We start from the raw sequence: 21,722 nt of genomic DNA, 5'->3' as shown, positions 1-21,722 counted from the left end.
TTTATTTTCCTCTTCGGAAAAATCCCTCCTTGCAGAATGGCTGCAGGCAGCCTCTGCCCGTGCATCTGTGGGCAATGTGAGAACACGCTGGTAACCGCAAGGTAACAGATGGCCGGAGGGTCCCGGTGACCGCGGGCGCTGGGTGCGAACAATGCCCGGCGGCTCCTGGGATGTGCCACCCAGCCGTGCCGAGGGCCATTGTCCCCGCCCGGCCGCGAAATCCCGATTCCACGCTTAAGAGCTGCAGAAAAGAGCCTCGCTCTCCCAGACCTGCAAAGGAGCATCTCCCCATGTCGTTCATTGAAAATATGGGAAGGGCAATGCATATAGAAATCTAATTATTGGCAGGCACAGCCCGGCTTTTAGCATGATAATCGTGGGCCCCGGAGCTTTCTTGTGCACGGACCCCTGAAAGATAATCATGAAAGCAGAAGTTAAAACTATTGAATTTCCATCATTCATTCAAAATTCGCTTTGCTTATGTTGACGCGATTTTTGTTTGTTCCTCCACCGCGATGAGAAACTGTTATTAATCACTTCTAAATATTTCAGAGACAAAAGGGGGCGATGGGGACAGCGGTGCGCAGAGGGAAGGGTGACGGCGGGGTGTCCCTGCTGTCCCCAGTGCTGGGGGCTCGCTCCGCGGGGCGGGGGAAGGGGGAAGGGGGAAAGGGGAAGGGGGAAGGGGGAAGGGGTCGGTGCCAGGCGCAGCCCCAGCCCACCCCTTTCTCTCCCGCCGCCCTTAAAGCCCGGCCCGCGCCCGGCCGAGCCGCCGGCCCATGGCCGCGGTGCGGGGCTCGCCCGGGCTGCTGGCCCTGCTGCTGCCGCTGCTGCTGGCGGGGGGATCCCGGCCGGGCAGCGCCGACCGCTGCAGCTGGAGGGGCAGGTGGGTGCGCACGGCCGGGCCCGGGGGCTGCGGGAACCGGGAACCGGCCCCGGGAACCGGCGATCGCGGGGAGGGAGCGCTGGGTGCGGTGCCCCGTGCTGCTGGGTTTACTTCAGTCACCGGCAGGGAAATAGGCCACAAGTGTTCTCGATATTCTCAAATATTACCTCCTTTCCCACTGTCTTTTGTTGCCTTTTTACTTTTCTTTCAACGGTTATGCTGGTGGGGATTTGACTTTCATAAGTGACCTCAGCAAAAGTGTTCTGAAAGCAGTGGAGTTGCACAGGCTTGAGCGGGAGTTTGGGAACAGGGCCAGCACCACCCTTTTTATCAAAACCATTGTCTTAATGAGTTTATATTGGAAATATTAAAAGTAATTTTAGAAAGTAGATCTTTAAACCAAATTTTTCAGGCATAACATTGCCGTGCAGCTCCTGCTGCAAGTCAGTGGCTCTCACCCCCATCCATGCACTTGCACGTGGGATTTTCTGGACAGCTGAGCAGTGGCCAGTCGTACCACAGGGAAAAGTTTTGAGCTATTTAGCAGTGAGAAATTGGTCTCTGACATTTCTCTGGGTGCTGCAGACATTGAAGCATGGATTTGGTGAAAGGGACTGAGGTTCCTTTGGCTGCACCCAGCTGTGAGCATTCCCTGTCCTGTGTGGCTCCTGCATGGTGCTGCACTTCAGATCCGAGGGGTGGGAGGGGAAGAACCCAGTACAGCCGGAGGAAGCCAATTTGAAGGTCATGAGGAGAGTTAGGAATAGGATCTGTATGTCCAGATGGTGCGTGGTGCAATGGCTTCCTCTTCTTCCTCTTCTTCCTCTTCCTCTTCTTCCTCTTCTTCCTCTTCGTCTTCTTCTTCTTCGTCTTCTTCTTCTTCGTCTTCTTCTTCTTCTTTGTCTTCTTCTTCCTCTTCCTCTTCTTCTTCTTCTTCTTCTTCTTCTTCTTCTTCCTCTTCTTCTTCCTCTTCTTCTTCTTCTTCCTCTTCTTCTACCTCTTCTTCTTCTTCCTCTTCTTCTTCTTCTTCTTCTTCTTCGCCTTCTTCGTCTTCTTCTTCTTCCTCTTCTTCTTCCTCTTCTTCTTCTTCTTCTTCTTCTTCTTCTTCTTCGTCTTCTTCCTCTTCTTCTTCCTCTTCTTCTTCCTCTTCTTCTTCTTCTTCTTCTTCTTCTTCTTCTTCTTCTTCTTCTTCTTCTTCTTCTTCTTCTTCTTCTTCTTCTTCGTCTTCTTCTTCTTTGTCTTCTTCTTCCTCTTCTTCTTCTTCTTCTTCTTCTTCCTCTTCTTCTTCCTCTTCTTCTTCTTCTTCCTCTTCTTCTTCCTCTTCTTCCTCTTCGTCTTCTTCTTCGTCTTCTTCTTCTTCGTCTTCTTCTTCTTCTTTGTCTTCTTCTTCCTCTTCTTCTTCTTCTTCTTCTTCTTCTTCTTCTTCTTCTTCTTCTTCTTCTTCCTCTTCTTCTTCCTCTTCTTCTTCCTCTTCTTCTTCTTCTTCTTCTTCTTCTTCGTCTTCTTCTTCTTCTTCTTCTTCTTCTTCTTCTTCTTCTTCCTCTTCTTCTCCTTCTCCCGGCAGTGGTCTGAGCCGGGAGCCGCGTTCCCGTGCGGTGGAGCAGGTCCGCCTGCGCTGCACCCGGGGCTCCCTGGAGTGGATGTACCCGGCCCGAGCCCTGCGCGTGGTTCTGCAGCCCAACGTGGCCGGTGCCCAGCACAGCGCGCTCTGCATCAAACCCGCCAGCGACTTCCAGGGCGCCAGCATCTACGTGGAGCGTGCTGGGCAGCTGCACCTGGTGCTCAGCGAGGCAGAGGGGGCTCGGCCCCGCCACGTGTCGTGCTTCAGTGCCCGCAGCCCGGAGCGGGTGGCCCTGTTCCTGCAGGCCAGCCCGCAGAGGGACATCAGCCGCCGCACCGCCAGCTTCCAGTACGAGCTGCTGAGCAAGCGGAGCACGGCCGGCCCCGACTTCAAAAAGATGGCCCTGGCTGAAGGTGAGAGCAGGGGCTGCACTCCTGGGTGGATCTCAGGTGGCAGCTGATCCCCACTGAGCTGGTGCATCCCTGGAGACACGGGCTGGTTTGGCATCGCAAAGGAGGCCCTTGTGCCCGGCGGTGCCCTCACTCAGAGCATCCTCTGTGCCTATTTCTTTGCTGTGGTGTATTTGCATAACAAGAATTTTGGGTTGCATCTGATAGCAGTGCTCTTCAAGCTGGTTGTTCTGCCCCGTTTTCCCTCTGAATTCACCAGTCCTTTTGCAATGGGATGTACTAGAGTGTCATAAGTAACTGCTCTGTTTCTTCTAGCTATGTGCCGTCCTTGTGACAACATGGAACTCCTTATGGCCATCTGCAGCAGTGATTTTGGTAAGCTGACTAAAGGGGAGTCATTCTGCCTTTAATTCACATTGATTATTTGGATTTATTTTTTCTTAAAATAATAGCATGGCTGTGCTCTCTGATCTGGGAAAGAAACTGTGGAAAAGAATCTGAATGGGAGGGTGCAAAGTGAAACCCAGAAGGGAGAAGCTTTGCTGCCAACGTCCTAATTTCCTGCAGGCAGAAAGGTTATGAACTAAAACTGAACTGTGAGCAATGCTCTCAGGTGTGCTGCTGGCTCGCAGGTGTAGCTGAGCCACGTGTGTAGATGTACACTCAGGTTGAACATGCTCGGTGTGATCATTTTTATTCCCTTTGTCTGTATTTGTTTTAATCCCAGTTATGAATCTGCCTTCTCTCTCCCCTCAGTTTGACACTCCCCCGGTTTTTATCGAGGCAGTGAGTTGTTTGCAACTTAGCTAAAGATTTCATGGGATTTAAACTTTCCTCCAGTGACATCCTGGTTAGGTTTCATCCTTTACGAGGGAACAGCACAGTTATTAGCCCATAAGAAAAGAAATAATAAAATATAGTAATCTGATAATACATTATTATTTTTTTTGCATTACATTATTACATTATTTTTTCAATGCAATAGATTTTTTCTTTCAATTGTGATTTGTTAATTTTATTGCCACATTTTCCCACATGTTCATTTGTACCTCTTTGATTAGCTCAAATAGCTAAAGCTGTAGAGTTGCCTCTCCACACAGCCACAATTCCATTGCTGTAAATGTACCTACCTAAAGAAATAAAACTACAAACTCTGTATTCAAAAACCTCACCAAATTACTACTTTCCCACCAGGCCTTGCCGTACTTTAAGGCTTTTAAAATCAGACACCAGCATCATGGTGCCAATACAAAGCCAGTGCAGAGCGTGCTTCCCTTAAGAGTGCTCCACAGCTGGTAGTTTTTATTCTTCTGAACTAAGTGGTGCCATCCAGCCCATCCTCTGTCCTGGGGGAAGGACTGGTAATTTTTATTCTTCTTGCTGGTAATTTTTATTCTTCTTCTAAACGAAGTGGTGCCATCCAGCCCGCTGTCTGTCCCGCAGGAAGGTGTGGTTCCCAAGCCAGGACTGACAGATGTGGGGGCCCAGGCACACAAAGGGGACTCTCACACTCACAGCAGCAACAGCCCAGAAGGAACAGCCCTTTGAAGTGACTCCTTTGATGGCCTGACTGCCTAGCCCCAGCTCACACATCGCTCTCATCAGCTGTTTTGATCAGAGAAAATAGCTGCTAATGAAAGTGTAAATGACACTGGCAGGGAGTGGGGGCTCCAGGGTTGTCCTGAGCATGGGGGTCTGCAGCCAATGCACCCCCAGCACCAGGAACAAGTGCATTATAGCTGGTCAATAGACTGGGCTGCCTCTGATTGAAAATGGTCACACAAAGAGGGACCCAGAGAGCAGAGACATCTGTTACACAAAATTCTGGATTCCCCTGGAAATCTCAATAATTGAGGAAGTTCTTGAGAACTTCTGAGATAAGGTTTTTCTGCATCTTGGGTTGTTGAGTTTTCTGTACGAGAGTGAAAGAGTTTAGTGGCAGGAGGGTGGTTTTGTAACCTCTCACTTGCTGAAGAGCTCTTTCTCAAATGGTGAATGTTTCTGAGCCTTCTATGGATGTGGGATTGAAATTAATTTAATTAGTAGAAGAATAATTGATTGCTGTGGAAAATGGGGGCAGTGACAATGATAAAGGTGGCTTCAGGACAACAAACACCTGTCAGATGGGATGCTTCATTCTCCATATGATGGATGCAAAGAATGCTTTCAAACAGAGACAATGGCTTCTTATGTCTTCCTTCCAGCTAGGACCCTTCTGGGAGAAGAAGGTACATGTATGCAAAGTGATTTATCATAAATCACTTCAAATAAAGTCACTCTAAGATTTTTAGTGTTGTTCATCATCTTCCAAAGTGTCTTTGGTGGATGGATGACATTGTCTTTTGAGAGGGAAAAAAACCACTCAATGTTTAAATGAAAACATTTAACAAGCTCTCATTTTTTTCTGGCCAAATAATATTCTGATTTTTCTTGCATCAGCCTCTGTTAGTGCTGTGACAGGAAAAGCTCCAGAGTCCCCTGGAGTCAGGCAGGAGGCATCTGTGATAGTTGTAGGCTTGGAACACAGACTGAAAAAAATTAATCCCTTAGCTGACCTCTTGTCATGTGCTTTTTTAATCCTGCACTGCTTTGCATTATCAAGCTTTTTCCCCTGGTGTAGCTGGTTTGAGCAGTCATAAAGCACAATTCCAAGGATGTAGCAGAGCTTGCATGGGGATCCCCTGGGCAAAGGATGCAATGTAAACTCAGAAGTGTGTCCGTGTGCAGGCGGTGTCACAACTGCACAGCAAAGCCGCTCTCAGCTCCTTCGTTCTGTGAGCTCGTGGTACCTGCCCTGCTCCCCTTCTGCTCCATAACCACCTCCTGTCTCCCTCACATCCAGTGGTGAAAGGATCCATCCAAAGTGTCTCCCACGACTCAGAGAACCACATGTCCCAGGTGGAGGTCAGAGTCCAGAAGGTCTACAGGCAGAAAAACCAGATTTTCCAGCAGGAGGAAGGGAGCGGGCAGTGGCGAGGCCCCATCCGGACCCTTCTGCAGTGCCAGGTGAAGAAGGGAGGGGGAGATTTCCTCTTCACTGGGAGTGAACACTTTGGGGAAGCCTGGCTGGGCTGTGCCCCTCGGTTTAAGGATTTCATGTTGGTTTACCAGGCTGCCAGAGAAAGGGGAGCCAACCCCTGTGAGTTTGAGCTCAACTGAGGTGAGGGACACTGCTGCTGAGAGCTGAAAAATTTCAGCCCAGCCTTTGATACTGCATCTGGAGCAGAGTTAAAACCAAGGACTAAAGTTAACAATTCCACCCAAACTGGGACCTGGAGGATTTCCTGGAAGATAATGGCTCTGTGAGCCCTGTGAACTGACTTTTAACTCACATTAATTTCTCTTTCGTCGCATTTTCTCTGCCTCACAAAATAACTCTGGATTTTGGAAAGAGTCTTTTGGGGAAGGTTGGAAAGCAGCCTGTGCTCAGTACTATAAAAGCCCCTCTAACATCTCTTGCTCTGTGTAAATGTTATGTGCTTTTTCTCTAGATATTTTTCTCCCCTCCCCAGTCTCTGCTTGATTTCTCTTCCTTTAAAGGCAAATGTGAAAACTCTCTCTAACCTGGGAGTAATAAACTACCTCTAAAGCAAAAAAAGCCTTTTCTTCACCAAGAATTACTTGATTTTTAAAACGGAATGTAGACGCTGTAAAAAGTACATGCTCTTTTCTGACATTGAAAAAACATTAAGGAGTTTAATACAAGCACAAACAAAATGCAACTAAGTTGCCTCCTTAAAGTTCTGTTGAACTAATTTAGGATCAAGAATTCCTCATGATGGTATTTTCACCTAAATTATCTGCCTCTTTTTAATTAGCCTTTATTATTTGATTGGTGGCTCCTCCCACCCTGCCTTAGTGCTTTAGCCAGGCTCACACAATTGCCTGTATTTTATGGAAATGGAATTGCTACACCGTAAAATGATAAACAAATGTGTCTGCCACACAGAAGCCAATAAATGGTGTGAATAAACCCATTATTTCCCATGTAATGGCATCTGATTGCAGCCTGGGCAGCACGGGGCTGACAGATGGGAGCCCAGGACAGGGCCTGGAGGAAACTGAATGAGGAGAACTCTGACAGGCCACAATTAATTGACTTTTGGAATGACTCCTCTTTTCCACAGTTCTACTTGGCTGAGCAAGATTCACAAATTGCTGTCTTGAACTTTTTTATGGGACAAAATAGCTGCCAATGAAAGTCTAAATGACATGAGCTTTGAATGGGAGTCATACAATGACCACACAGTGGCACGTTTTTAACTGACATTGATTATTTGAGAAGTAGCAGCCACTTAATTGGGAGGGAATTAGGCAGGGGGGAAGAAATGGGAGGGAGTCAGAGGCCTGGGTACAGAAATACATTGTTAAACACAAACCAACGCAATTTTACTAAAATAGGGAATGTCTCAATAAACATTTTTACATATATTCACAGAGAGTATGATTTGGAGTCTAACTTGGTTGTTCTTTTTGCTGTGAAAAAGTATTCACAAAGCTGCATCAAGAGGAAATGCCATTAGCAAGGAAGAAAACAGACCTTGTATGAGTATGATCCTGCTGACTTCCCTGGGGCCTCAGTACCTGCTCAGGCCTCTGGCTGCAGGCAAGCTTACACAGGCTAAAAATACCTCTTTGTCTGTCTTTGGAAACTGGGGCAAAGCTCTGGCAGACCTAATTGACCTCCTGATCCCAGGGACAGCACTGGACAAGTAGTGAAGATGAGGATTCCTCCCCCCCTGGTTTCTGTAGTACCTATCCCACTGTTCAAGCAACACTGTGTGAGTCTGCAAACTCTTCAGAGATTTCCTTCCCCACAACCTTCCTCAGCCCAAGTCACTTGGAGAACTCAAGGTGGAAATGTTTAACTTGTTTCATGGATGCTTTGTTTGGGCTGATTTTTAAATCTGTTGAGGCACCAAAGCAGTTCCCTGCTGAATTGCTCTTCACTGGCCACGTGGGGAGGCAGCAGCTTGCAATTTCACAGGGTGAAACCATCAGGAATCATCACCTGTTGCTGCTTCCAGGTGTAACTTAGGCTGCCAGATGCTGCCCTAAGGCTTTTTAGAGCAATCCCACACTGTGTCATTAATTGTCCATCTCCCTCCAGCTGATGACCATGGCTGTGCTTACCCAAAAAGGTCTCCTGTTTCCTGGGAAGGATGATCTCACCCCAGGGAGGAGGCAGCATCACTGACCATGGTGTGTGGCTCAGGGGAAGGAGGCAGCTCAGGCCAGCCCAGAGAACAGCCCAGCTCTGCCTGCCCCTTCCCCAGCTCCCCACAGCCAGGGAGGGATGCCCTAGAGCAGCTGACCTTTGTTGTGGCTTCACTTCTGCCTCCCTCCCTGCTTCCACCCTGAGCAGAGAACAGAACATGCAGAGTTAGGGTTTACTGTGAGTTTTTATTGAGCTCAAGCCATCACCAGTCACCAGCCAGCCCCTGCAGTGGGGACAGGCACAGGGACCAGGTGGCACAAAATCCATGGTGGTGGCACAAAATCCATGGTGGTGGCACAAAATCCACGGGGGTGGCACAAAATCCACGGGGGTGGCCCTGCCTGTGTGTGGCTGGCACAGCTACAAACAGTAACACACTGTACACTGAAGTACAGGGCTTTTATATCAGTATAACCAACAGGTTTACAACTGCATATCTTTCTCTAAATACACTGCTTTACTGATGTCTTTAATTGAAGAAAAGATTAAACATTCATTTATTTTCATTCAGCAACTGTTTTTTTTGTTTTACTCTCATTTGTATATTAAAATGCAAATCAATGCACGTTTTCATGGTGTTAACACCAGAATTAGTTCTTTTTCTAGACTAAGTTGCTTTCTTTGTAATACTAAAAACAGAATGACAATTAAAATATATGCTCCCATATATGTCTTGTTTAAAACTACAGGTAGTTCTTACAGCTAGTGCCCAAGTTAAACCACTTCAGTTGTGTTGAAAAGGTTTTAAAATGATCATTTATCATGCAGTAACTAGTATTTCTCCTAAACACGCTAATATTATTAGTTATAAATGTTGTATCACACTAATGTTCCAAACTATGCAAGATACCTGAAGCTAACCAAAAGATTTCTCAGATGCCCAGAGATTGGTCCTAGTAATGCCAAGGTCCCCAGTCCCATCCCCATATGGATCCTTCACTCAAGATCTGGACTCAGTGATCCTTGTGAGTCCCTTCCAACTCAGAATATTCTGTGATTCTGTGAATTCCAAATTAACAGAACTTCACTCTATCACTTCTAGTCATTCATATCACAAAGGAAAGCAAAAGAGGATCAGGGGCCCAGCAGAAGGCTTGTTTCACTGCCTGGTAATGCAGGACACCTCATGTGTTCCACATGCTTGGTCCTACACCAGTGTGCCATGTCAAGAATCCCACTTTGTCCAACAGGCAGAATAAAAGCTGCTCTTTACTTTGCTGGGGTGTCCCTCCAGACCATGGCCACAGAAGGCCACAGACTCAGAGGCCAGTACTGACACCTCTTTAAAGTCAAGAAGCAAGGAACAGAGGATGGGGACTTTCTCCACTGCACAGACTGCTGGAGCACGGCTTTGCCCAGGGCCAAGGGGACAGTGCTCCTTCAGCACCCTGCTGAGTGCTTCTGCAGCCCTGTGCACAGCCAGGGAGCAAAAGGATTTCTCAGAGGGAACTGCTCTTATCCATCACTGCTGAAAAACTGGAAGGGCAGAAAACCCAGTTTGTCACCATTGCTGGTTCCCAGCAGGACAGAGCCTCCTTCTGCACCTTTTGCAGCATTCTGCTCAGGCTGGGAGTTTTAGTGCTGACTGTGCTTTGGAAAGTGGAGACCCTTCAGGGAGTAGAACTGCTCCAAAGACAGCCACGGCACTTTTGGATCCACCATCCATTCCATATCCTATTCTGACCAAAAAATTGGAAGAAGTGAGACTTGTGCTATCCTTGACAAAGTACTAAGAGTTTACAAACCAAGTAAAAATAGACACCAAGCCTGAATTCCTGAAAGCCTCTCTCCAAAGCACCTTGGCTAATGTGGAGTGCAATCAAAGAGGTTCTTTCAAGCATTCTAACAGTTCCCTGCCAAACTGCCAGCAGTGGCTTTGTGTTCTATTTCACCAAGTCCTGTAAGGGCAGTTTTAGAAATCCAAGTCCAGGAAGGCTCTCGTGTGAGCTTCCCATGGGCTACAAGAAATAGAAGCTGGCACAGTAAGTCCAGAGGCACCAACAAGGTACAGGCCCTATAACTATGAGATCCAAACACCTTGATTGCCTACAGATTGTTTTAAAGTTGTAAGGAAGAAGTACAGATTTCTCTGTACCTGGTGAGAACTTCTGAAGACATACCACAGACCAAAGAACACCAGGAGAATTAAATATCCATCCCAAGAAGAATGGATGTATATTCATTGTCCTTTGTGCTAATTCTCTGTATGTCAAAAGACTCACCCTGTCTGCCCACAGGCTTCATGCAGAGAGGAACCAGCATTTTCCAGGTACTTGCACTCTGTCTTGAGACTCCTCAAATTGGAGTCCCAAAAACATGCAAGAAATCCAGTTTCTACCACCTGAACAACAAAAGGTACACCAGGAGATAATGTCCCACCTCATAAAGAGGAAAAGCTTTATGACAGGAGACCCTGCTTTAAGCTACAGATATACCAGCAGAGAATATCCCACATCCTAAAGAGGAAAACCATTGGAACAGGAGAACCTGAGAGCAGGAATGCACCCCCTGAACTCCTCAGCACACACACAAAAAACTAGCACTGAAAAGCCTTCAGTGTGAAGATGTGAAGCATGTCCTGGGTCAGAAGATGACACAGAATGCTTCATCCCACAATCTTCATCACAGGATGCACACCTCTGCTCTGCAGGATGTCTTCCTGACAACTCTCTGCTGTATTCCCAGTGTCTGGGCTGATATAATTTGTTTCCTGGTGATTCTAATACCATTTACTTCCCATCAATTCTAGAAGTCTCTGCAGTTCCATTCTGATGAGATTTGTCATAGACAGCCATAAGACCTGAACTTAGGGATTTCAACAGCTCTTTCTGTAGCATCTGGTGGAGTCCTACACTGAGAACACCTGTATGGACAACAGTCTGTGCACAGGCCAAAAGGCAACAGTGAGACCTCCCTCAAAGCCTGAATTTGTCAAGGAATTCTTCCTGTTTCTTTCTCAAAGGGGTCATTGTTACCCATGAACACATTAATGCTGTTGCTCCTGTACAGGAAACCACAGAAGCCACAGGTGCCGCTGAAGACATTTAACAAGGATTTGCATCATAACTTTGATTTCAGGGCAATCAAGACCTTTGCAAACCCTTGTAGTTTGTACTATCACCAACATTTCACTAAATCACTATCTAAAGGCTTCAGACCAAAGAACCGGCAGATTTCCTAAACTGCTTAAAAGAGATGATAATTTTTGTATCAAATAATCAATCTTTGAGACAGATTATCTGCGCTGTACGTGAACTAAACTGAGGTACAAGACCTTACCCTTTCATGTGACAGAGAGAGAGAACAGCATCACTGGAGAACAGCCAGAAGGCCGGGTACAAGGCTTCAGTGAACTGGGCTTTGAATTTATAGATCAGGTTATTCTTCTCCCCCACCGCCATGAAAACCACAAAGCCCCCCTCGCAGTGGAGCAGCACCCCGATCTTGGTAGCCTTCGTGTTGGGCAGGCACTTCTCCACGTCGTCGTGCCAGGATGACAACTTGGAGTTGAGCCACTCGATGCACCAGGACTTGCTGTTCCTGCCCAGGCGGCTCTCGGGGCCCTGGCGCTCCATGCTGCCGTAGCAGACGCCGAGGCCGCAGAAGCTGCTCTGCTGCAGCTCCACCTCCCAGTAGTGCACGCCGCGCTTGAAGCACTGGAAGCCCAGCACCTGGCGGTAATCGGTGAAGCGCTGGGGGTGGTACTTGTGACCCGGGGAGGCGTCTGAGACCGACATCCTGGTGTAGTTCTCAGCCAGAACCACGGTGTTGTGGGCCGTGTTGTAATCCAGGGTGATGTTGGCAGCATCTGCAATGACACCAGTCACTCCAAGGGACTGGGGAACAAAGCACTTTTGTATATCCTGGCCCGCCCCAGCACTTGCTGCCGTGGTTATCTGCCAGCTCTGCTCTCCTCCTCAGTGCAGCCAGCTCTCAGGGCCACAGTACAAGCTGCTGGGTTCAACTGCAGCTCTATGTCACACAACAGGCAAATGGAGGGCAAGTTTTCTTCCTTCCTGCAGTGTTGTTGTGTGTTGCAATTTCCTGTTTCAGACTCCCCAAACCTTTCCCAGGTAGCAATAGCTTCTCTGTTCCCCTCCCTCTTTCTCGTCTTAAGTGCTGTCCATCAAGTTTAACTTTCCAGCAAGGGCATGGTGTGATTGGCAGAAGTTCAAAAGATGCCTCTCAGCCCTGGGCCATTGGCCTGTCTGAATGTGATTGTCCCCTGAGACTCGCCCTCTCCCACCTGGTTGGTGGCTCACCTATCCTCTCCCTTCCCCCTCCCCCTGAGCTTTAAAGGACCTGGGACAATGGGCCGGGATTCTGCTGTGGCTGTTACCAAGGTTCAGAGATCTGGAATAAAGCTCTGGACCAAACCCTGCTATAGAATCCTTTCCTTTCTTCTTCACCTAGCCTAAGGACTTTCATCAGAGGTAAAGCTGAGTTCCTCCCAGCCTGGACTTGTTCTCAGTGTCCAGCTGCAACTCCTAGCTAGCCAGAGGGATCTCTGTGCTGAAATACCACAGCAGCTGCCTTTGGCCGAGCAGCAAGGGCCGGACGAGCCCAGACACGTTCCATCCGGGAATATTGGAATATTATTCCAATACTGCAGCCTCACAGGATCCCTTTATAACCCAAATACCCCAAAAGAAGACAATGGCTGATCTGGCAGCAAAAGTTATGCCATGTTGTATAGCAACTTAACAAGCCATCACGGGCTCAGAGAAAAGCCTGCATTTCATTTAAAAATAATCCAGTGTATTACAGTGTGTTTCTAGGCTACCCTAATGCTGTCTTTTTTGGGGAAACCAAAATCCTTACTTAAAAAACTTAATTTATCTTCATAAAGATTCACAGATGCTGAAGAAAAATTTGATTCATCCAGCAAAAGAACCACTTAGAAACCTCCTGCCCCTCTTTTTCTCCAGAAATTTCCTTCTTCAACAACCTATTAATCTAACAAAGCCCCCTCAGATGCATTTTTGTCAGGTCACTACAGAGGACACATAGCACTAGTACAACAAGAGCAAGGTTCATCTTTAAGGAGTGTAATGTTGGGTGTCTTACACTGCAAGAGCTCCTCTCTGGGTTTCTTCAGGAAGCTGGCAATCAGCTCTTTAGCAGCAGCAGCTGTGGCAGCTGGTGTGGTGGTTGGTGCTGTGTCAACAGAAGAACAAAGAGTTTGGCCAGCTGGGAAGAGACCTCACATGTTTAACACCCCATCAGACACACTCAGGCTGGAGCTGATCTGGTTTAGCCTCCTGCTCCATGCAGGGTTAACTTCAATATTAGGCTGTTCACTGTCATGTCAAGTTTTGAAAATCCCACTCTCCAGACAGCTTCTCTCAGTGTTTGATTGCTCCCACAGTGGCCAGCAAGAGCAGAAATTTTGTTCAATACACCAACACTAAAAACCATCTTATAATTTTAAGAGCAGTCAATGAAAATTAGAATACACATGATGAAAGTTTGGACTCACCAACTTTAGCAGCTTTCTTCTTCTCTTCTGAAGGGGGGAAAGAAAAAAGTAAACTGTGAGTTCTACTGGGAGGCAAAAGCCACTGGTAAGACTGTGTCAGCTGTAATACCATCACCATGGCTCTTCTGAAACCGCAGCAGTACAGAGCTGTCAGTCCAGCAGGCTGAAGCCATGTACAAATACCTCACACTGGAAGCTGCACATCAAGCAGCTTCCATTTGCTTCCTATTTCACAGGGTCATAAGCCTGGAAGGAGCTTGATCTCCCCTCCAGGAGCAGTGTGTTCAGGCACGTGGAATCCTCCTGCTCCCATGAGGAACACTGACTATTCCCTTCCTCTTTACAAGAGAGCTTTTGGGGCAGCAACAGGAGCTGCAGCTCAATTCCTGCCCTGCTTCCCCAGCACACCCTGACTGCTCCACACCCAGCACTTGGACCATGTGTCAAGAGCTCCCTGGAAGTAACACTTACATTTACTTCAAAAAGAAAACAAGGAAGATCATCCAAAAGGGTACAGTGCCCATTAATTCTGCTATCTGGACAAAATAGCACAGAAAGGCCCCAGTACAACCTGCCACAAAGACCATCACCCCAGCCCTAGACTGGAGGCAGCAAAATGTTTGGGTAAGATTCCTTTAATCAGCACTTACTGGTGGTATCTGCCTCCCCTGGTGAAGTGATCTGAGCCTGGGGAACGTTTTTCTCTTTGTGGGTCTGGTCTGTGAGGGAGGAAGGAAAAAACCAGAACATGAACAGATCTCCTAAACAGAACTCAATGCATACAAATCTATCAAACAAACAAAAAGATGTTTGGCACAACTTAAAAACACCTGCACCAACAAGAGGGTGGGGAGGCTCTGCTTTGCTTTACAGCCCACACTGACACCACTACAGGCTAATGCACCTGTGTACCTGTGCAGTTCACCTGCCCAGCTCACAAGGCATGCATCCCCAAACACCCCAGAGCACCCTCCCTTCCCTGGGCCAAGGTGCTCACGGCAGCTCATCACTGCATCAGCGCCACAGCAAACTGCTCTGGGGTGACTGCCTCAGCTCTCAGTTACCAGTAAAGCCACAGTTAGGACAGGATGGTGCTCTGCAGTACTTACGTGGTCCAGGAGGCTTTTTTCCAACAGGGGCTTTGTTTGGATGAGCTGCTGGAGGGGCCTTAATTTTCACAGGTTTGGCTGCAATGGTGATAATTTACATTATGGTTTGTACAGTCAGGAATCATGCATTAGTGAGGACATTTTTCCTTCTTATCCATCTTTCCTGCCACTTTAAAGCCTTTCAAATCTCCCCTCAAATCCACATCCTAACCACATCCAACCCTGCTACATAGTTATACCATAAATTACTCCAAGGAAGAAAGGCTGAGCTGTGCCAGAAGGGTGTAATATCATGATACCCATCAGCTTATCCAAGTATAGATAACAGTGAAGAAACCCTGACTCATTTTGTCTCCCAATTTAGCCCAGACTGTAATGTTTTTATGTGGAAATGGAGCACTGCAGAGATTGGAAGACACAATTTATATTAACCAACAGTACTTGTTGCACTTTTTAAAAAAATTGTATTTGGATTGGAGAAGACCTCATTTCAGCTCAAAGCAAAAGTAGAAAATGCCAATTTCCCCAGTGATAGAGTACCTTCTTCTTTTTTCTCCCGACTCTGAATTACTGAAAGTTTCACTATGTCTTTGAGGGTAATGGCAGACTGGTAAGTGGAATGCATCACATTTTGGTCCATTTCAACTACAGGAACAAAAGCCTCTTTTGTTGATGTTCGCTGCAGTGCTGTTGCTCTCTGAAACGACAAATGAGAGACCACCTTGTGTAGCACACAGAGAAAAATTCAACCAACTCACTTGAAATGGGATGCAGTTTGCGCATTCATCTCAAATTCAAGGGAACAAAGGCCACAGACAGACACGGGCTCATGGCAAAATTCCAGCAGCAGCTCAAACACCTTAATTCCCACTGGTAACCAATGACCAGGCAGGTCACAGCACAGAGCTGCCACACCTCACCGAGGTGACTCCTGCCCAGTGACCCCTCTGCCTGTGGCAGAGGCAGGGGCTGAACTGGGAGAGTTACCAGACAGCCCTTCAGCATTCTTTCACTGATATTTGTGTACTTTTTAGGATATCCTTTGATAGCAGGTTCTTGCACACCACTGCATTTCCATTTGACTGGAAGTCTCTGAAGAGCAGGACCACAGCAAGCTTTTGTCATTCTGCATTCCAGAATGAAGAATTGGATTCACACTTAAATGACACATTACCTTCAAAAACAGAATATCATCACTTTCAGTCAGTGCCATCTCAATCTGATCTTTGAGAGACTGAATTTCGTTCTTCTTATTTCCCAGAACACTGTAAATATAATCAAACTTATTCCAAACTCTCTTTTCTTCCTCTGTAATTGCTTTCATGATCTCATTTTCTCTTTCTTCAATTACAGCTTTAACTTCTGAAAACTCATTTCTGATCAATTCCTTCTTTCTTGAAGCTGTCTCCTGGGGCAGACAAAAGCAGATAGGCACTGATTTCAAAAGGACAGTTTGTAAACAAAATACTCTTAAGTGCTACTGAATGAAAGGCTCTGAGGAACATGTGGGCTTCTATTCCTTGAAACAAGCAAGGGAAGAGCTGTCTACTTCTATGTGGTTTGAAAAGAAAATTCCTTCACTCACAAGGAATGGAGCCCATTTTCAGTGTCACCCTCATGTGAGGGTATAAAACCTTGCACAGTGCCAGGTTTACTCCCATCTCCTGGCCCTGCCAAGACTCCTCTTTTCTGTTCCTTCCTAGTAACACCTTCTCCTGCCAGTGCAGCCTCAGCACTGCAGCCCTTGTCACAAGAGTACAATCACCAACACCATCCAGTGGCCAGCGGGTGCCAGGCAACCTGAGAGCAGCTCCCCACTTACAGCAGACTGGTTCTGTTTTGTTTTCACCGTGCTCATTGCCCGGGCAGTTCTTTCACTCTGGTTATGAAGCTCTGCAAGTTTTTTCTTCAGCAGGGACTGCAACAGGAGAGACCAGAAAGTATTTCAGAGAGGCAGTTGTCATGTCTGCTCTTGTAAGCATTTATTACTCTCAGCTTAAAACCTACCTTCCTCGAACCTTAGGGGGTGTAAAAGTAGCGTTCTGCACGTGTGTGGTTTGTGGCACCCACACCCTCCCCACCTCTCCCAAGAGCAAGATGCCATTGCTGACACTCTCTTCACAAAGGACCCGGTGCTTTCATCAGCACAGCAGTTCCCATGACAAGAATAAATGTTACATTAGCTGTCAGGCTGGACTTCCAGCACAAAGCTGATGCTACCGTTCATCCCACTCTTTTTGAGAATGTTCTCCCTCAGATGTGATTTACCTGTTCCTTTAGTTCAAGATTCTGCTAAGCTCAATCAGGACTAAGTTCTGCAGCTAAGCTGCGTACACACCCACTAAACAGATGGGAGTTTGACCACCTAAACCTTTTCAGCATACTTTACTCATCCCCACTGATTTTCAGCTGTGCTGGAAAATATAAAGGCCAGGTTTCCTTCCCTTCTAGTTTGTGAACCTCCTTCTGTCTTTCATCTACACACTTGAGATCTAGGATACCTTTATAATTCTTCTTAAGAACATCTGCAGCGGACTGTCAGCCCCTCAGACAGTGACAAGCCCTGGCAGTGAGCAGAGCAGCAGAGGAGGCTCAGGGTTCTGGGTGACGCCACAGAATATGGGAGGCCTCACTGGTGAGCCCAGCCCAGGACAGCCCAGCCCTGTCAATCCAGCTCCCTGACAGCCCCTTCCCAGACCCCTGCTCTTGAGCAACATCTTGGAGAGACGAGGAAAACGCGAGGAATGGCTCCGGGGACGTGCCTAAGCACATGTTGGAGGGCAGATAACAGTTCATCAATGCCAGACACCCGACGGCTTGTTCGGCCTCCTTCCCGCACTCCAGAGCGGCTCCCCCGGCACCGAGGGAGCCAAGGGGCGCTCCGGGTGCCCTTGGGAAGGTGTTCCAGCCCCGGGGCCACCGGCCACCCCCGCCCAGCCCGGCTGCTCACCTGGGCAGAGGCTTTTGCCTGCTCCAAGGGGCTGGTGGGGCACAGCTTGTGCCCGAGCAGGCAGAGGGAGCAGATGCAGACGCCGTGCTTGCTGCAGAAGAACTCGAAGAGCCTGTTGTGCTGGGGGCACTTGCGCAGCTGCAGGTCGCGCACGGTGGGGCAGAGCTGGTGGTCGCGGAAGGCTGGGCTGTCGCGGTGCGGCCGCAGGTGCTCGGCGCAGAAGGACGCGGTGCAGGTCAGGCAGGTCTGCACGGCCGGCGCCTCCCGGCAGCTGTCGCAGAACACGGGGGACTCCCCCGCCCAGCACCCCCCCGCCTCCCCATCCCCATCCTCATCCTCATTCTCCCCCTCTTCCTCGCCCTTGGCCCCGGAGCGGCCCTGGAGCTGCTCCACCACCCGGCACAGCACCGTGTTCTTCTGCAGCTGCGGGCGGCCCGCGAAGGTGGCCCGGCACTGCGGGCAGCTGAAGCCCCCCGAGAGGCCGGCCCAGGTGAGCTCCAGGCAGGAGGCGCAGAAGTTGTGCCCGCAGGGCACCGTCACGGGGCTGCTGAAGAGGCAGAGGCAGATGGAGCAGGTGAGCTCCTCTTCCAGCCCCGACAGGCCCGACTCTGACTCCAGCGCCGCCATCGCCCCGTCCGCAGCTGCCCCAAGAACCCGAAACAAACCTGGACTCGGAGAAACGAAACTACGCCCAGGGCTTTCCGGAAAACTACGTGTCCGATCCCGCCCCGACGGGAGGGGCGGCAGCCGGGGGACGAACCCTGAGGCGCCCGCCCATGTGGGGGGCCGGGCAGCCCCGGGACGCGGGGGGCTTTGCCCGGAGGAACGGGACCCCGCGGCGGGGACGGGACCCCCGGGGCGGGGAGGGGATCGCGGGGCGGGGACGCGACACCCGCGGGGCTGCGGCCGGGCCGGGGGCTCCGAGCCGGGGTCGGGGCAGCGTCACCCGGAGGTGCCCGGAGGCCTCGGGTCGGTTCTGAACCGCAGCGGGGTGTCTGGGGTGCGGTGCCCAGCCGCGCTGCCCGCTCCGCTCCCGGCTCAAGGGAACTCGGGACAGCCCAGCGCTGTCCGGCCGCTGCCGGCTCCGCCCGGGGCTCAGGGAGGGTGTGAACCCCAAATCCCGCCGAGCACCGCCCCAGCTGCTCCGAGCTGTGGGTAACCTGGATGCTGGAGATCCTACGGACTCATAGGACTCATAGGTTTGGGTTGGAAAGGACCTTAAAAATAATCTGTTTGCAACAGCTGACGTCAGTGCAGTGTTTTTAAAGTACACAGATTACAGCTTTGTCATTGTGGAAACCATTTCAACAGAAGATGCTTTCTCAAATTTCTTTTTCTCAGTCTAACTGTTCAATAATCACTGTTTCTAACAGGAACATTGATGCTGAGTAGCAACATGGCAAGTACTCCTGTCTTAACTAACTTGACTGCAAATTGTTCCACTGATCTCTTCCTCTTCTGCCCTGTCTGCTGGTGTCCCCGGGACTTCCTTGGTGCCCTCTATATTTCTCCATCCAAGCCGGCAGCAGGGATAAAGGGAGCAGCCTGGCACAAAGTCTGTGACCCCCCCAATAATTTAAACAGAACCTGGTGGGCTGCAGCAGAAGGAGCCGTGTGCTCTCAACTCTTGTCCAGTGCGCAAAGAACACTTTGTGTGGAGAACTGCTGAGGTTCCCTTTAATGTAATTTAAAAGTATTAGCAGGCAATCTTGTTGGTGTTAGTCCTTGGGGACTTCCAAGAATGTTCAGGAGTTACACAGAATCACAGAATGAACTAGGTTGACAAAGACCTTTAAGATCATCCAGTCCAACCTATGACCTAAACTAACATCTCCTCATCAACTAAACCACAGCACTGACTGCCACAGCCAGTCTGATTTTTAAACTACAGGGATGGCGATTCCACCACCTCCCTGGGCAGACGATTCCACTCCCAACCACTCTTTCAGTGAAGAATTTCTTTCTAACATCCAACCAAAACTTGCCTTGGCACAGCTAGGGATTGTGTCCTCTCATTCTGTCAGTTGCTGCCTGGGAGACCAGCCCCACCTGGCCACAGCCACCTTTCAGAGAGTTATAGAGGGTGATAAGGTCTCCCCTCAATCTTCTTTTCTCCAGACTAAACACCCCCAGCTCCCTCAGGGGTTCCTCACAGGATTTGTGCTCCCAGCCCCTCTCCAGCCTTGTTGCCTCCTCTGGATGTGCCTGAGTGTCTCAATGTCCTTCCCAAACTGAGGGGCAGAACTGGACACAGCACTTGAGGTGTGCCCTCACCAGTACAGAGGAAAAATTGCTTCCCTGGTCCCGCTGTTCCTGATCCAGGCCAGGGGCTGTTGGCATTTTTGGCCATCTGAGCACATTGCTGGCTCATGTTTATGCTCACTGTATAAAGCACTCAAAAGAAGCGATGTTGGGTGGTCTGTTACAAGTGAAATCTGCTCCTAGCCAGTTCTTTTGTACTATTAAATTAAATCTGGAGAATCATTGTAAAGCTATGTTGCACAGGTAACACGAACTTGTACCTACATCAGTTATCCTCCTTCAGGATAAGCTGCAGAGGGGTGTGTGTCACAGGGCTCTGAGTCACTGCTCAGTAACAGGCGCAGGTACAGGTGCAGAAAGGACAATGGAGGCATTTGGGGCTGGGACAGGAGCAAAAGTTCAGGGATCAGCTCTGTCATGTGCTCGAGGGTGGAGGAGTTTCTAGGAGATGGGCACGGTGCCACAGGTTTACAGCGTGGTTGGGATGTGCTGACCAGGACTTTGTAACTGCTGTCAGAGGAAATGCAAACACCTGACGGGGTGGCTGACAGTGACAGCAAAGGAACACTTAGAGAGCTGTGCTGTGCATGAGATGGGACAAAAGAGCAGCTCTTAATGTTTGCATTTTTTATTTTTCCATAGGTGAATGAACACCCTGGGCTTATCCAGACTAAGCCTCTGTCATCTTTCAAAGGCTCAGCACCTTCACTGTATTTTCTGTGGCACACATGTGGTATCAACTGATATAGACAGAGGTATGCAAATAAAAAGGGTAAATATAAACCCTCACAATTGTAGCTTCTGCTTCTGGAGCATAGCACAGGATGTTTAGAACTCAGATGAGCAATTTAAGTTCTACATTGTCAAAGAGGGCTTGAAATTCTGGTTTGGAGGAAGCCCAACCACTCCTGCTGTCTATGAGACAATAAAGTTTTAACATAAAAATATTACTGCTACTATTTAAATAGCTACTTAAATTATTACTCACTTTTGCTTGCACTTGAGAACTTCCTGTGATTCTGCACTAAATCTAACCCTTTGCCCAGACACTGCACATTCCAAGTGCTGCACAGAGCCCAGGCAGGGCTTTGGAAGCAGAGTGGGATAAATTGTACCTCACATTCCTGCCCCCAGCAAGAGGGAGAGGGAGAGCCCCAAGGGACAGGAAGGCAGCAGTGAGGGTTTGTTCAAGCATCTCACCACCTCCTTGTGGGATTCATGTGCACATTGCCCCATCCCAGATTCCTCAGAGCAGGACATGGGTGGGACAGGGAGGGCTCTTGGCAGTTCCCTCACTGCCTGCCCTTGGTCTGATTTGAATTGAGCAGCGAAGCAGCAGCTTTATGCAAACTTGGTAACAATGGGTAAATAAAACAAGATTTTACCTTCAAAACACCCTCTCTCTCAGAGGTGTATTTGTTTTCAAGCATCACCTGTTTGGCACAGCCAGAGTGACTCTGCATCCATTTAATTCATGCCAAAAATGCACAGTAGGCAATGGAAGAGGTACTGTGAAACACTTGCATTTAGCTTTTGCAACTTCCTGAGAATTAACAAGTAACAATTTCCCTTAGGAAAACAATCATTCCATTAATCCCCACTGTCTGAGCATGACTGTGCTCATGTCTGGCATCTTCTTTTCATCCAGTCTGCAAGAACAGCCACATAAATTTTACTGAACTTTTCTCTAAAAAAACAAATCCTAGCATGAAATAATGGTATCTGAAGTGAACCACAAACACAAATTCCTTTTACTTGTATAAAAATCATACCTTCACAAACAAAACATTTTACTAGGGCTGATGCAAAAATGCACAGTACTTTAATGGATTCATGCACTAGGCCAG

At 48.5% G+C, this 21,722-nt stretch overlaps 2 protein-coding genes across 2 annotated transcripts; one reads left to right on the top strand and one right to left on the bottom strand.

Moving 5' to 3' along the window:
* Positions 1–821: 821 nt before the first annotated feature.
* On the top strand, positions 822–6,016 carry LOC311161003 (meteorin-like protein; the record flags this gene model as incomplete). The annotated part of the gene is made up of 4 exons (XM_084218240.1): positions 822–886; positions 2,451–2,860; positions 3,173–3,232; positions 5,700–6,016. The coding sequence occupies exons 2-4, from the start codon at positions 2,527–2,529 to the stop codon at positions 6,014–6,016; spliced, it is 711 nt and encodes a 236-aa protein (XP_084074366.1). The 5' UTR covers positions 822–886; positions 2,451–2,526.
* A 2,233-nt stretch (positions 6,017–8,249) lies between these two features.
* TRIM25 (tripartite motif containing 25) lies at positions 8,250–18,241 on the bottom strand. Its single transcript, XM_084218717.1, has 9 exons — positions 17,614–18,241; positions 16,486–16,581; positions 15,838–16,071; positions 15,204–15,360; positions 14,664–14,741; positions 14,205–14,273; positions 13,555–13,581; positions 13,143–13,232; positions 8,250–11,883 (listed from the first exon to the last, which is right to left on the bottom strand). The coding sequence occupies exons 1-9, from the start codon at positions 18,238–18,240 to the stop codon at positions 11,351–11,353; spliced, it is 1,911 nt and encodes a 636-aa protein (XP_084074843.1). The 5' UTR covers position 18,241; the 3' UTR covers positions 8,250–11,350.
* Positions 18,242–21,722: the final 3,481 nt, after the last annotated feature.

Source organism: Fringilla coelebs (genome assembly GCF_963513975.1).
Source record: "Fringilla coelebs genome assembly, chromosome: 19".
Taxonomy (NCBI): domain Eukaryota; kingdom Metazoa; phylum Chordata; class Aves; order Passeriformes; family Fringillidae; genus Fringilla; species Fringilla coelebs.
This window is presented reverse-complemented; position numbering and strand designations above follow the sequence as displayed.